Here is a 15,919-nt window from a genome sequence, read left to right as displayed (position 1 = left end):
GCCCTTTAGACATGTCACACAACCAGATTTTTGGAAATCTGGCCTGAGCCCAGAGCCTCAGGATACTACAGATGTCATTTACAGTGCACCAGAAAGAACTAATCTGGCAGCTGAGACAGTTAAGAGATGCCCAAATTAGAGCCACTCTGTAGATAACTGCTAGCCAAGAAAAGATGGAAAGCTGGAGCCTACTTTAGAAGTGGGTTGGGGTGTACAGGCCTGTACACTTAAACTGAACATTGTTCCAAGGTGATGGTAGTCATGTTGGAATGCCTGTCCCATCCATGCTTTGAAGCTTAGCAACTGGCTTAGAAGAGGTCATAATGACTCACAGGCCTTGCGATACTACATGGAGCAGTGCTGCATAAGTATCTCCCGAGAGGATGGCAGGGTTCTGGCCAGACCCCAGGAATCACAGTCATGTCTAGATCTCCACATCAGCTTTAAGCCCTCAGGCTATCTATCCTTAAGTCTTCTAGGGTAAGTTACTTTTTAAATCAGAAATGAATGCTATAGCTCTTGATTTTTAAGTGTTAGAGCTCTTGGATCCAGATTAAAGAGTTAATATGCATATTATCTGGCCTTCTATGTTGTATCCAAAAATGAACCAGTGTCATAAAATATCAAGCTGGCTTCTAAGCTGCATGTGTCCTAAACTTGTAGACTTAATATAGTGCTGGGTACCTGAAACATCTTCCTGCAGCATCAATACTTCAAGTTTTGAAAGGAAGAGAGGGTTTTGCCTTTTTGTACTCTTAAGATTTTGGTCATATATACCCAAACAAAATCAGAAACAGTCTGTGTTTTTTCACGAGAATCTTGAAAGCTGAGAAATATTATGAGCAGTTTATAATGAGAAGTATTGGTACTTTCTGTATTATTGGAAAACCAGTGACCTTCATCACGCTTCTGCTTTGAGAAAAGAGTTTGCTTACCTCATGCTAACCAAGGCCTACCGGACTACCAGATTGGAGCCGGTGGGATGGATGATTTCTGCGCAAGTCCAGCAAGGCCCACATGGTCGATGGGTCACTCTCTCCAATCTGTTGTTTGATTTTGTTTGGTTGGGTTCCCCCCGCCGCACCACCAACCCCCAGCACCCTGCCACTTTTTTAATCTGGCCACACCTCATGCCATGTGGAATCTTAGTTACCTGACCAGGGATTGAACTCCTACACCCTGTGCCGGAAGTGCAGATTGTTAACCACCTGACCTCTGGAGTCCCCGTCCTGCCACTTTTAATTACAGACAATGAAAATTGGCTCCCACCAATCAGTGAACTTTTTAAAATTGCACTTGATCAGATGTGTTTACAGATAACGCAGATGAGTAGTTCTGCTTCCTGACATGATCAATTCCCTATTCACACAGAAATGATTTTTGTAGTTTCCCTTGTCATTCTATATTTAGTCTTACGTCTATAGTAGCTTTGTGTTATATTTTCAACTGGGAAAAAGGATCAGTAGTTAAAAAGATGAAGTTTGGTGTACAAGTTTGAAACCAGGGGAAATATCCTAATAAGAGGGAAGTTCAGAACAAGCTGTAATCAGCAGTAGCTGTGGGTGTCCCTGGTGTGCCCTTAGATGCCTGTGACAACAAAGTGGGGTGATAATTCTGTCCTGTCCACAGCTAGTGCTTGAAAAGCAGCAATCTAAAAAGCACAGAGTATACAGATACACTGGAATCAGTGGCTCAGATGGTCACAAAGAGTTAAATAAGACTGAGTGGACTGATACAGATACACTTGAAATGTAGGTGTTGTTATTATAGAATAAGCATAATTAGATACATCTTATGGAAGGAAAGAGCTTCCCTGGTGCCTTAGCTGGTAAACAATCTGCCTGCAACGTGAGAGACCAAGGAAAACCCTGAATAGTAACTGCCTGAAACTGTACTCTTGTAGTCATTTAGAAACAAGCCATACAGATTTTGAAAGGAAATTTCCAGAATTTTTTTACAATTAAGTGGAATCTTGGCTAGAAGAATAGTAAAAAGCATAATGAAGTGAGCAAGGTCAAGGTTAATTTATAAAACTCTGTAGAAGGTAAAGCTCACATACTAGAAGATTTAATAGAACCTTGAACTATATAGATTTGGCCAAATTTGCTTATGGTCAAAAAATGAGACAGTCATTTAAAAATTACTTTAAAAATGCTTTAAAAATGCCCTTTCAAATTTAAATGTTTCCCAAGGACATACATAGACACCACGTGAAAGACTGTTACTGACCCTCACTTTTACCATATAGTTGATTGTAAAATATGAACATCAGTGAAGTAAGTATATTAGTCTTTGGACTATTTGTATATCTGTGAAGACATTAATTTATAAAATCCTTGAAGGTTGGGAGTTCCCTGGTGGCTTAGTGGGTAGGATTCTGGGCTTTCACTGCCGTGGCCCAAGTTCAATCCCTGGTCAAGGAACTAAGATCCTGGCAAGCAGCACAGTGCAGCCAAAGATAAAAAAATATTTGATGGTTAAAAAAAAAAAACAAAAAAAAACAACTGAGAGTTTTTCAATAATGTATGTGATTTTTTCCCCCATATGGTGTTTATAATAGGGGCTTGGGGTAGGATTATGCATAATCAGATAAGCTAGGTGGCCATAAGGAGCAGGCCTTACATATTAAATACATCCTGAATATACCTTCACCTACTACATTACTTCCCCAGAATTCCTTACCTTAAAAACTTAGCTTCTGGATTTTCTTATTGTGTTCAACAGAATGGTAAAGGTGATAATGTTTTAGAGGGAGTATAAAATTGAACCATAAAAATAACTTTTCAGGTTTATAGAAACATCAAAGGTAACTTTGCTCTGTGACCAGATTGGCTGGATTTATCCAGAGAAGGTGATAGAGACTTCAGGATCAGGTTTTCTTTTTCATGGAAGTATAAATGTACATCCTACACCACCACTGCCACCTCTCACCCTAGTATCTAAAAGACTTTTAATTTTTTTTTGCAGTTTCTAGCATAGATAACTTGTTTGCTCATGGCCCCACTAATTGATTCATCCTCAGAAGCAGAGGCAGCCTGCCAGATCCCTGGGTGCTTTTGAGCACTGACAGATGGGAACAAGCAAGGAGGGAATGGAGGGTGGAGCCTAAGGTTGATTATTCCCCCACTGCTAACCATGCTTCCCAGCCACATGTGTTGCTTAGACTCACCACTTGATCATTCATATCATAACAAAGGAGAAGCTCCCAAAGTTGACCTAAGTAACAGATATTTTTCTAAGGATGAACACTTAGTCAAGACAAAACCCTGTATGTTTTCACTACAAATGACAAATCTACAATGAAAGTGAAGGTTGAGAGGTGGTGGATGTAAAGAGTTGATTGATCATGGGGAGTCGTGTGCTATGTGGGACTCGGTTTATTTACATGGAATTAAAATAACACTATTATCAACATCGTATCAGATTTACTGTCCTCCAATTAGCAAAATACTAATGAGTAAATCAGAGAAACTAATTCTACCACCTGGCATGAGCATCACGATCTCCCCGCAAGAAGCAAGATGTATTGAAACTTCTACCAACAGAAGCCTGAAATCACCACAGAGGCCACCTTTTAGAAAATCATCTAGGTTTCACTTCTTAGCAGTTACTTAGCTAAAATTCTACTTAGTGAAATTTTTGCTTTTTGCATGTACATTTTAAGTCTGGATTCTCAAAATATGATATAATAAAAAAAAGAAAATAAAAATTGCTTAGAATACTGAACCTAATAGTGTGCAGCATCAGAAAATTCAGCCTAGTTTCTAGAAAGGGGTAAGTTGAATTCATCTGACACCTTTATGTTAAATAGAAAGCACTTTTTTGGTCCTTATTGGGAAGTAAAAATATTTTAAATCAAAAATATCTATTATGGAGCAGCATGAAGAATGAGGGTGAATTTTTAATATTAATATGAGATTTTAAAGAAATGTTTACAGTTGGAGAGCTTTAGGCTATTCATTGTTACTTTGCTGTAGAAGACTTATGTTGAAAAGTTTTTGAGAAAGATGGTTTAAATATGGGAAAAGATTAAGTTGGTTGGTTGAAGACATAATACTAAAGGAATTAAAACACACTCCTTCCCTCCCTTTTATGTCACTGTTACCCTGTCACTGATATAAACCTCTCAGTTCCCACCTCTTCCATGAAACCTTCAGGCTCACCTGGGCTCAGAGCAGGCTGTGGCATGCTCTGAATTGCTATTAGGCCATAGTAGACACTTCCTGACCAAGGTCTTGGTCATGTTATTTAGAGACTTCGACTATGGCATGGCTAAGAGTTCTTCAGTGCAAAAAAAATGGTTTAGCCCCAGAAGGGATCCAGAGGCTGTTTTGCTTTGTTTTGTACTCTGGCACTCACTCGCTTGTAGCATCACTCATTGATTTCTGACTAAAAGCATTGTCAGTCTATCCATCATTTTGTTGAGTGATGGAAACAGGTGATGGAGATGGTGGGGTTAATTGCCCCGCTAAAGAGGCTGTCCCCACCTTGGCACCTTTTCCATGTATGTTTGCTTCACCTCCTACTACCTGTATAACATTTCCCCAGTTGGCAGCCAGGCCCTAGTCTTATCAGGCCGAGAAGCCTGAGACCCTCTTCACACTAAGTGGGCCTTTTGAGGCCCTTAGACTGACTCAGAGTCCAGTAGGCCTCCACTCAGGTCAGCCCTGGTTCTTGTGGACTGACTGAAAGGCACTGCGGTAAAAAGTTGCCTCAGCTGAACATGTCTTTCCTTTCTCCCCCACAGACGTAACCAGTGCGGTGCAATCCAAGCGAAGAAAATCTAAGTAAACAAGCTGGACGACGACTTGATATTTGTAAATGTGTGTGAATTTTACAAAAAGCAATTTTGAGCTGTGACTTTTTAAAAATCCATTTCTGTACAGTTAGTTATTTTAATAACGTGGTCCTTTTCCTAGTCCCTGCAGCCTGTTTCGTAAAGTGCAATGGGGAAAGCAGAGTTGTTGAACCATTTTGGTGTTGCAAGAGGAAGTTCAAGGTTTCTAAAATGTTGCCATGTATTGAGAGGAGCTAATGCGATTATGTTATTAGTTTTCACATTTCCTAAGCAGCCTAGAGTACAGGGTGAGCATTTTTAGATCTCTAATGATGTATTGTGCCGTGGAAGTACTGTGTGTGAATAGCAGTAGTAGGGCAACAGGAAATCTTCTCATTTGGAAATGTTGTAAATAATTTTATTATATAGTGTTTTGGATGTATTTGTTGTAGAAATGGACCAGTGAATAAAGAGAATCTAAGGGTTTGTACAATGTGAAATACTGAATGTGTTAAATAAATGTCTTTTGTCCTAGAACATAAATGTATGTTATTGGTAAGGGATTATTGGGTAAGCAGGCTTCTTTGGAACGTAAGTGAATAGGAACAGCCTTCTTTGTGAATTAGAATTCCATCTTGTCCTCGTCGCACTTGAGATGCCCATCTGGGAAGTTGTGGGAAATGAACATACTTGTGCACTCAGCTCATTCCTTGGCTTTGGAAAATAGCTCTTTTTTAGCACTGTACCAGGCACTTTGATATTGGTCAGATTTCCTTTGGTTGAAAATAACAGAATCAACTTAGGATCAAAGTCACCCAAGATCATCTAGAAACGGGGAGCAATCAGCAAATCAGATGGCACTTTTCTTTACCTCTTTCATCTGCTTCTCCATGCACACGATTGCTCCAAAACAAGCATGTATACACCTCCTCCATTCGAGAGAGAAGCCCAGACCGACTAGCAAGATTTTTCATAACAGCATCAAGAATCTAGCCCAGTTTAGGTCAGGTTTCTAACTTCAGTCCATATCTGTGGTTAGATGGAGCAGCTCCCAAATAAAAGTGGTCATTTTGCATTATGTAGTTCAGAGATACCCACTGTGTTCCACTCTTTGGCTGCTCTGTTTCTAATTTGCATCACCATGGCTCGGGGTGACTTATGAACATGCCTAGGTTTCTCCCTTTCCTGGCTCTGTCCTTACATTAAAAATTGTGGTCTCTAAACCAGATGCTTCTGCCCTTCTCCTACCCCCAACATTCAGGGGACATCAATGCTTGAGGTCTTGTCTTTATCTTGGTCTGGGCCCCAGCCTTCTGCTGTGTCTCCTATAGCTAGACATATACTCCATCCCTTCCCCCGCAGTGGCTCCATAAGCCAGTGCCTGAGACCCAAAGAATGAATTGGTGATTCTCATGTTCTTATTCTCATTTTTTAAAACGTGTCTTGCATTATCAGGATTTTCTAAAAGTTATTGCTGAGTCACACCACATTGTCTGGCTCTGTCACCAGCAAGCTCATCTACCCTTTTCCTCCCCTGTATGACACACGCACAACCAGAACCAAACCCAGCCTTATAATAACACACTATGTCAGTACTGTGTGTGAGATTGCAAAGTGCTTCAACTTGAGCTCTACTCAGAAAAAGCATAATGTGCTTTAAATAGATTTTTATTTGTTTTTCATTATATTAACTTTTTCTCCCATTGAGGAATAACATTACAGTCTTAACAATCAGAATCCTGTTACACACATCCACAGGCATGCCACGTGACCAGGCTGAGGGGGTTGTGTCCTCAAGTCTGCAACATGTCACAACATGGTCAACCAGAGTCTCCTCTTTTCAGCCGGTCTCAACACAAAACACCCAAGAGGGATGCACTCATCTTACTGGTTCCACCTGGAACCAGGGGGCAGGGCAAGAGGAAAGGTACAAGGGGCCATGTTATGTCTGCCTTCAGTCCCCTCACAGAAACCCACATGGATCTGAGGAGTCATCCAGGAGCTCTGGTGGGGTCCTCATTGTACCTGACATCATGTGTCAGAGCAGACTACCAGGGTTCCAGACAAGGGTCAGGGAGCAAGTATACTCAAAAACAGCACACTGCATTCATACACACATGGTACCCTGGTGGGGCCAGACTGGCAAGAGCTGGAAATGAAACCCAGCTTGAAGAGAGCTGTATTGGGGAATTTCTGGAAGTTGTCCTTTAATGTAACTGGGACACACTCTAGAAACGGGTCCCTCTCACGTACTGAGTTTTGGCAAAGCGCTGGTAGTGCTGACATGAAGTAATACAGTCTGGAACAGACTTCTCCAGGGTCTCTAAAAACATCCATAAGGACAGACTCTCTAACCTCCTCCTGTCTGAGGTTGCATAGGACTTTGTGAGTTCTGGTTCCCTCATGTATTCAAGTTCTGTGGTTTAAAAAAAAATCCTGAAGCATGCTCAAGGTGAAAGGCACATACACAGTCAGTACAGTATGACGAGGTCTGATGCTTCAGGAGTCAGACTAACAGGAGACCAACTAGTGTTGGTTCTTAGAGATCTATACACAATTAAAATATTGCCACACTCAAATGCTACAGAAATCTATAAGAAAGTAAAAAAATATGAGCCTTGCAGCCAGCTAGGTGATGATATTGGAGGGTTCTAGAACTACAGGAGCCTTCAGAATTATGGGTAAGGTAGGGGCCTTCCAAAACTGGAGCCAAATGCTCTAACTCACTTTTCCCCCACAGAAGGGTTGTGAACAGCACTGCCCAGAACTGAGCCTAAGCTCCAGCTGGCAGCGAAAGAGTAGGTAAGAAGTGCTGGAGGGAGTTTCAGCTCTTGGAAGTGCTGAAGACCCTAAGCTGGCTGTGATGTAACCAAGGAGTAGCTGGAAGAATCAGAGACTAGGTTGTAACCTTGGGGAGAGAAGCAAGGCTGTCAACTACTGGAGCCCTAGTGGGCCAGTATGGGGACTTTGAACTGCTTTTATATTGTAAATGTGGCTTATTCCCTTGTGCAGGAGACCCCAACAGGGCTTCCTCTGTCCCTATCCCAACATCTGTAGGGCTACCTGCTCCCTTATCCATACACCCCCCATGAGGCCTAGGGTTAGCAGGTCAGGGAGGGCAGCTGCCTTTGCCCTCATGGAACTGCAGAGTTTTCTCTAAACTTCAGCATGGCCACGAGGCCTAGAAACCTAGAACTGGAGTGAGGGGGAAGACCTATGTTAGTATGTAACAGGAAATAGTAAAAGTTTCCAGGAAGAAAGAGCACATACTAGAAAAGGACAGTTAGAAAAAGGAAAGGAGAAGCAACTCGGGGCATCCCAAGAGGCTGTTGCTGGTGTCTGAGCCCAAAATTCAATCCTGCAGTGAGAAGGAGAAAGCTGACTGCCCTGTCCCCTGTGTCTCATCCAGGTATCCAGGTCCCCTCTCCCAGGTACTTACTGGAGGAGAAGGGAAGAGGAAACCGTAGGGTACCTATTTCTCCCCAGCAGCCTAGAAAGGGAGAGAGCCCTGGGAAAGAAAATGAAGAAAGCCCTCCTTAAAGGCCCTGAACCTGGGTAGGGACTATGGGGATTGGGGCAGTGGGGCTCCTGGCCTCCTACCCAAGACTGTTTATTAGCCATCCTGGCAGAGTGTGAAATACCAGGCCAGAGGCAAGATAAAGGCTGAACTGCCATTCTTGGGATGGCTTCACCCCACAGCTTGTCCTCCCCAGCATCACCATTCTGCATTCTTATTCTGGGGTGTGTCCTTCCCCTGCCTAGAATCCCTCCAGCCTGCATCTCTCCTAAGCTAGTTCTAGCACCTTGGGCATATGAACAGATATCTAGGATGGCAGGGCTTTGCCCTGCCTTTACTGCTAAGTTGACATGTTGCAGGTAAGGGTAGCAAGGTACTAACTAAGCCCTTCAGACACAGGGATCTGCAGAGGGTTTGATTTCAGGAAGAGATTTGGGAGGTGAATTATAGAAAAGGGATGAGGGAGTAGACTCCAGGCTCCAGCTTGAGAGCAAGGCTTGGCCTCTCTGAGCAAGCACAGTGTGAGCCCCTACTGTGCCCTGCTCCTTACAGCATCTCAACCCACCTGACCTGACTACCTTTCCAATAGGTTTTCCTCTTTTCCTCGATTCCCTCCACTTTCTCCCACTAACTCACATCTCACAGTCCTTTCCCACATACCTTACCTTTCCATGCCTGAGCAACTTCAGGGAGCCCAGCATCCAGAGGAGAGGGAAGGGGGAGAGTAAAGGCAGAACCCTCTAGTCTCACTGGGAGAATCACTGAGTAATAAGGGAGCAGGAGTGAATGCAGGTCCAAACATTAGATAGAGTGAGGCTTGTAATGTGGGAGCTGAAGGTAGGGAATGAGCCAGATATGAGACTGGAAGAAGACAGTCTCAGAAACAGGAGTGGGCCGGAAATAGAGGACTGGAGGGATGGGGATGGGGATGGAGAGTGTCAGAGCAAAGATCCAGAAGGGGAACCAGGGAAGAAAGACCGACTGTCAGTGGGGGAGATGGAGGATTAGATGCCAGAAGGGGCCAGAAGGTGAGAGCGGGGCTGGGGCGGGGAGGGGGGTGGGGTGTTGCGGAGCGGGGTGAGGGGTGTGTTCAGAGGCGGATTAGAGGATCAGAGAAAGGGAAGTAGGAGTGAGAGAGAGAGGCGATCAGCCCACCTCACACACTTAAGAAGGGAGGCTGTGGTATCCAGCCCGAGGTGGGCTGCAGGCGCCCCCTCGATCAGCACACTGGCTGCGGCGGAGGGGCTGGATGGGGTCGGGAGTCAGCGAGGGGTTTGCAGCACGGCGGTGGAAGCTCAGTAGTTGAACTGGCGCTGGCAGGGCTGGTAGACAAAGCTGCCCTGGTGCTTGGGCCGGCGCGGACGGCTCTCGCGGGCGCGGTTCTGCCGCTGCACCACCTTGGCGCTCAGCGCGTGGCGTTCGGCCCGTTGCCGGGCCCGCTGCACCCGCCGCGCCTGGCCCGCCTTCTCCAGCAGCGCAGCCCGCGCCGGCAGAGGGGCGGCGTGGTGCAGGGCCCGGGCTTCGCGGCGAGCAGGCGCCAGCTCCCTGCGGGGAGAGACAGCGAGTCAGTCAGGGCTGGACAGATCGAGGGGAAAGCTGGCACCTCCCATTTGTCCCCGCACCCTCCTCAAGATTTGGTCTCTGCTCAGAAGGGGGCGCCCAACGCCGTTCTCGTGGGTACCAGCCCTTCCTCCAAGCCACCCACCCCGGAGATGCCTCCTCGGTCCTAGACTCTAAAACGGGTAAATGTGGCCCCGTGAAGGCTCAGCTTCAACTTCCGATTCGACCCTGGCATTCTGTACCCTATCCCCACACCTCCTTAGCGCTGCGGCCTCGCCCTTCCAACCTCTACAGACCCCAAGCCTTTGCTCCAGTCTTTCTCAAGCCCCGCCCCAGCCACGAAGCCACGCCTCTCCCAATCTCAAAGGCTCCTTTGCCTTCAGGCCGAGCTACATCCTGGCCCATCGGCCCCGGCCTTTGCCTCGAACACCCGCCTCTAAAGGGTCCTCCCGGGCAGTGCCAGGGGGTTCTTGGGCTCCAAGACACTCCTCTGTAGGCCTCCAGGCTCCGCTCCCGGCCCGCTCACCCGTCGCTAGAGTCTCCGTCAGGCAGGGCAGCTTCGTCGTCTTCTGGATGCGGGGAGGGAGGGCCAGGCTCCAGCACTATGGTGCTGCCGGTCACGTAAACGGACATGCTGGGGTGCTCGATGAGGAGGTCCTCCAGGGGGCTGCTCTGGAGGCGGGCAGGCCCGAGTCCAGGCCCCTCTGCAGTAAAACAGGCCGGAGGGGTAACAAACCAGCTTTCATCCATCAAGGAGGGTGCGGGCGGAGGGCGGCCGGCCGGGGCAGCGGCAGCCCCGGGGCTGGGTGGAGCTGTGAAGCTGTCTATGGGTTACGGAAGGAGGGGGCGCAGTGGGGAGACACACACACCGGACACAATGGGACAGGGAGAGAAAGGGCATCGTTAGTCAGCCCCGCAGCCCCGCCAGCCACACCCAGGGGCCACCCACAAGTCTCGACCTGCTGCCCTAGGGCGCGTGAGGTGTGGACTGCAACACCTCTGCCAGGAGAGAGCCCCAGCTTGCATGGAAGGGCGCTGTTACCCCTACCTCCAATGCTACTGCCTCAGCCCCTATTTGCCCTGGGAACTCCCCAGTCCCCTAGCAGCTCCCTGCTCAATGGCTGGACTATGTGCCCTAATGAAAACTTCACAGGCTCAGGAGTCAGTCCTGGCTCCAGACTTACCAGGCAGGTCAATGATGAGCCAGCCATCCACTTCATCCTCCTCAGAGACGAAGGCTTGGGGGCAGTCGGGGTCCTCGGCAGCAGGTGGTGGGGGACTGAAGAAGAGGCTGGTGAGGCGCTGAAGCATGGTGGGGAAGCAAAGAGGCCTGGGGAGGGGGATGGTCTATGGCAGTGCAGAAACCTGTGAGGTAGAGAGGAGTCAGTACTAGGGACTGCTCTCCCCCCAACTCCTGGCTGGGGATACCTTCCCCAGCACCCAGAACATTAAGAGTACAATGGAAATGTGTGGGAAAGCTTTGCCCTGTGCATGTGTATGTCTACACGTTTGTGTGTGTGTGTTGTTTGTTCACTTTCTGCTAAGTCAGCCTGCCTTCAGGCTTTTCTGTTTTTTGTATGACCTTAGAAGTTATTTAACGTATCTGTGCTTTAGTTTTCTCATCTGTCAAATGGCAAGAATAATAGTATCCTCCTCTCAGGCCTTAAAGGAATTAAATGAGCTAATAATAGTATCCTCTTCTGGGCTCTCATGAGAATTAAATGAGCTAAACACAAAGTGCTCAGAACAGTACCTGGATACAGACTAAGCATTCAATAAACTAATCAACTGGTTTATTATTAATAATTGTTAATATTATTGCATGCTCTAGGACTGATATATAAAACTCTATCAGGGAAGGTCCTCAAAGGACTGGACGTCCAACCTGGACCAATCCCACAGAACAGCTACCATAAAGGGTAAAAACACTTCTCCAGGCAAGGAAGAAATTGCCCAATATTGTGATTATTTATCATCATTATCATCATCACCATATAGCTAATATTCATGTGCCAAGTACTGTATTAAGCCTTTAACCTATATTGCCTCATGTAATAGTCACAATAACTCTAGGAAATGGATATAATTATTAGCCCTCTTTTACAGGTGAAGAAATTGAGGCTCAGAGGCATAAGATGATTTGCCTAAAATCTCACAGCTAGTAAGACACAGAGGAAGGATTCTAATCCACGCAGATTCCAGATCACTGTACTCCATTGCCTTTGCTGGGTATCTGTCTGGGTTAGGCATTTTTTATTTAGTGACCTGGGACCATGGTCCATGTGTATTTTTCTGAACAGAAGGACCTTGGTTTTCATCATGATTTCCTAAACAGTAGTTCTTGACCCCAGAGATTAAGAATCACTACTTGAGGGGACTTCTCTGGTGGTCCAGTGGCTAAGACTCCGCCCTCCCAACTCAGGGGCCCAGGTTCCATCCCTGGTCAGGGAACTAGATCCCACATGCTGCAACTAAGAGTCCGCATGCCGCAAACTAAAGATCCCACATGCTGCAATGAAGATTGAAGATCCCAAGCGCTGCAACTAAGACCTGGTACAGCCAAATAAAATTTAAAAAGAAAAAAAAGAAACTTGAGCCTGTGTGGCTTGAAAAGGGCTCACTAGCAGAAATCCCACAAAACAGCTACCATCTCACCATGTGATTACATAAACCTCAATTGTGTCTGTCAGATGAAGGTCCTATTCCCACAGGCCCTCCACCCTCATCCCCACTATTTCCAAGCTCCTGCTCAAGGACAGCATCCCTGGTTAGGGAGGAAGATCAGGTTGCCTGGTCCCAGGAAGACAGCAGGTCAGTGGGAGATGATGATGGAGGGAGAGAGCTATCAGACCCCAAGAGCCCTTAAGGATGAGGACTGAGGATTGGACCAGGACTCAAGCCCTCAATCAGTCCTTCCCTGGCTGAAGATGAGAAAGGAGACTCCCTGCTCCAGGAATGGAAACACCAAGCCTACTTCAAGACTAGAAGTAGTCCTGGGTTAGGGGCTGCTGGCCAGGCCCCCTGGATATCCCTAAAGCTTGACTCTCCTGAAGACAGCCAACAGTTTTGCTACTCAGCCACTTGTCATTTTCCTCTAAGGATGTTTCCACACTTTCTATAAAGCTCCCTGGGGATACAGTCACACTTCCATTTCCTAAAGGCATTCTACTCTTTTTGCAAACCCACCTGGGGTATTTCTATGGTTGTTGCACCTCTTCCAATCCCTGGGTATATTTTTCACACTTGCCACAGAATCACCTAAGCTCTACACCCAGAGAGTATGTATACATTTGCAGACCCCACAGTGGCCTCCAGAAGGAAGTGGTGCCTGGGTGTCGGCCTCCCTGGTGGTAGATTTTCAGGGATTACGAAAGGTTGGGCCACCCTCAATCAGTGCCCGCCCAGCACAAGCCACATATCCCAGCCCATTTGTAGCCACAGGGAGTTAGTGACTCAGTTACCAAAAATTCAGAGAGTTTGACCCCTCCTGAAGGAAGGGAAAGACTGGGGCCTTGATGAGGCACACCCTCTTTCCAAGGACCTACTGCTTCATCGAGAAAATGGAAATAAAGTGAACAGGTGTTTCAGAAACCATGATATTCACCCAGCCCATTTTATAAGCTGAGGATCAGAGGACATAAGTCCGTCCAAAGACACACAGCTAGATGGTGGCAGAACAGGTCTAGCACCAGGTCACTGAGCCTTCGGTCCAAAGTGTACACAGTCAGGAACCCCTCAGTAAACAGTCCCCAAAATATAACAATGCAGGGGAGACGGGGGAAGTCAGACAGGAGTCAGATTTTGATCAAGTTGCTGCCCCTCTCAGGGGGCCCTCTGTCCAGCTATAAAAGGGTCTGAGGTTCCTGGCACTGAGATTCATCCTGCATTTACCAGAGCACCCAGAGTCTGCTCCAGGCCTCTTCAAATTACAAACAGATTGAGGTAAGGAAGGCTTAGGGCTGGGAAAGCTCCCTGCCCGAGGTCACACAGCAAGTCAGTGACAGAGCCAGAAGTGACAACCTCACCAGCCAGCCAGTGCCCGCCCCTTCTCATGACCACAGAGGGAGGCTCCCAGAATTTTTCTTTCCCAGCCCTGCCAACTTCCTGGTTCTCACATTCCCAGTTCTGCTCCTGGGAGAACGATTCCCTTTAATAACTGCAACAGCTGTGCCCGGAATAACACTTGATCCCCAAGCCACCTCTACCCCAGCCCATCTGTGAGCAGAGTCTAGGCTGAGATAGGACTCTTGGTCCAACCCATAGGCCCATCTACTTGGAAAGTCAGAGGCTCTCCTGCTGGGTCTCCGGTGCTTCTCTGTGAGCAGAGACAGGGGAGCACACGCTTTGTAATCACCAGCACTAGTCCAGGTCAATCCTTTCTAGCTGGCAGCTCTGGGGGTGCAAGGTGAAAGTGATAGTTGCTCAGTTGTGTCCAACTCTTTGTGACTTCATGGACTGCAGCCTGCCAGGCTCCTCTGTCCATGGAATTCTCCAGACAATAATTCTGGAGTGGGTGGTCATTTCCTTCTCCAGGGGATCTTCCCAACCCCAGGGATTGAACTCTGGTCTCCTGCACTGCAGACAGATTCTTTACCATCTGAGCCACCAGGGTGGGAGGTGAAGGACAGCCAAACAGAGGGAACTCTCATCTCCACCCCATCCCAACACTGGCCCAGGAGACACCCTGATGCAGCCATTGACTCACCTTTCTGTGGCCAAAACAGCTGGGAGGCAGTGATTTTCTGGGTTCCAGAACTCTGAGGTACAGAATGAGGATGGGGGCCTCAAAAGGGGACCCAGTCTCCAGAGACCTCCTGGGAAAAGATCCAGGAGTGAGGAAACCTGGGAGCATTATCAAATTTGGATGGGGCTTAGCCCAAGTGGTTGGATGGCATCACCGACTCATGAGTTTGAGTTGGTGATGGACAGGGAGGCCTGGCGTGCTGCAGTCCATGGGGTTGCAAAGAGTCCCACGCAACTGAGCGACTGAACTGAACTAACCCAAGCAGAGTCTTAAGTGCAAGGAGGATGTGTAACTTGTTATTTGTAATAAGCTTCTACTAGGTATGTGCCAGTGGCTAATGCATCCACCACTCACTAGGGAGGCATGACTCTAACTAGCTGCACGACCTTGAGTAAGCCACTTCCCCTCTCAGGGCCTCGGTTTCTCCTTCCATGAAATGGGCTCTAAGACCCCTAGTTCGGGGGCTGGGAACGACGTCAGCTAAGGCGCTGCACACACTTCAGGGATTAGGAGAATGTTATTATGTTAGTCCCAGGGGCGCAGAGCCTGGAGCCAGAGGGAGGAGATTGCACCACTACCTGGCGTTGCCCCAGCGATCTAGAGTTCGAGCTTCAGGGGCTCCTGAACTTGTGACAACCCCCTCTCCGTATCTAGACCCAGTAGCGCCTTCGGAACCTCTCTCAAGTCTCTTCGAACCTCTCAGGTCTCGAGGACAAAGTAGAAGATCAGAGGTTTGACCTCAGCTCCTGGGTTAGCCCAGGAAACAAGAGGGCCCTCTGGTCCCGCTGCCTTCAGCGTCCCTCACTCTTGGGCCCAGTTCCGACCCAGCGTCCAACGGGTCACCGGAGGACAAGCGACCCGAGTCGGGAGGGGGTGGGGGGGGGCGGTGCCGGCCTTGGTGACGTCTCAAAGTCATATGCAAATAGAGAGACGTCACGGTCTACCGGGCTGGGGCAGCCAATCCGGAGCCCAGAATGCAGCCCCGGCAGCCGCCCGCGGAGACTGACAAAGACCCGGGAACTGGGGGCGCGGGGCGTGTCCCGAGGCTCCAGGAGCCCCCCAGGCCAAAACCGGTCGGAACTCACCTGGGAACTGGGGGCGGTGCGGCGGGCCCAGGTGGCGCTGAGGTAGTTATGAGGCGGAGTGTCCCGGAATCGGCGGCGGATCACAGGCCCGGCAGCATCGCGGGGGCTGGGTTGGGAGCGCGTCGGACTCTCAGAGTGACTGCGCTCGTGCGCGGGGCTTTGAGTCTACAGCCGCGGCTGCTGGACTCAAGGCACAAATTGGAACGTTCAAACAGCTGATTGTGACGTCACAAAGG

General features: G+C 48.0%; 2 protein-coding genes across 16 annotated transcripts in view; one reads left to right on the top strand and one right to left on the bottom strand.

The window, feature by feature from the left end:
* The window catches only part of NCOA6 (nuclear receptor coactivator 6), a 96,260-nt gene extending 90,983 nt beyond the window's left edge, over nt 1-5,277 (top strand). For all 11 annotated transcript variants that reach the window (XM_061437346.1, XM_061437345.1, XM_061437350.1 and 8 more), the window contains one exon: nt 4,748-5,277. In XM_061437346.1, the coding sequence (XP_061293330.1) occupies nt 4,748-4,791 (44 nt within the window). In that variant the 3' untranslated portion in view covers nt 4,792-5,277. The remainder of the gene's footprint in view (nt 1-4,747) is intronic.
* Nucleotides 5,278-6,429: 1,152 nt separating this feature from the next.
* TP53INP2 (tumor protein p53 inducible nuclear protein 2) lies at nt 6,430-15,919 on the bottom strand. 5 transcript variants are annotated; one of them, XM_061437352.1, is made up of 5 exons: nt 15,684-15,883; nt 14,560-14,668; nt 11,039-11,219; nt 10,381-10,678; nt 6,430-9,839 (listed from the first exon to the last, which is right to left on the bottom strand). In XM_061437352.1, the coding sequence occupies exons 3-5, from the start codon at nt 11,163-11,165 to the stop codon at nt 9,590-9,592; spliced, it is 675 nt and encodes a 224-aa protein (XP_061293336.1). In that variant the 5' UTR covers nt 11,166-11,219; nt 14,560-14,668; nt 15,684-15,883; the 3' UTR covers nt 6,430-9,589. The 5 variants fall into 5 exon arrangements, with proteins under 5 accessions (XP_061293336.1, XP_061293337.1, XP_061293335.1 ...); XM_061437353.1 differs by lacking the exon at nt 15,684-15,883 and adding an exon at nt 15,295-15,428; XM_061437351.1 differs by lacking the exon at nt 14,560-14,668 and having other exon boundaries at nt 15,684-15,919.

This window comes from Bos javanicus, chromosome 13 (assembly GCF_032452875.1).
Source record: "Bos javanicus breed banteng chromosome 13, ARS-OSU_banteng_1.0, whole genome shotgun sequence".
NCBI lineage: Eukaryota > Metazoa > Chordata > Mammalia > Artiodactyla > Bovidae > Bos > Bos javanicus.
This window is presented reverse-complemented; position numbering and strand designations above follow the sequence as displayed.

Coding starts and splice junctions, on each gene's coding strand:
- TP53INP2 (XM_061437351.1), bottom strand. CDS start 11,165: ATGCTTCAGCGCCTCACCAGCCTCTTCTTCAGTCCCCCACCACCTGCT. Junction 10,679..11,038: donor GCTCATCATTGACCTGCCTG/GTAAGTCTGGAG, acceptor CGTAACCCATAG/ACAGCTTCACAGCTCCACCC. Junction 9,840..10,380: donor GACGGAGACTCTAGCGACGG/GTGAGCGGGCCG, acceptor CTCTCCCCGCAG/GGAGCTGGCGCCTGCTCGCC.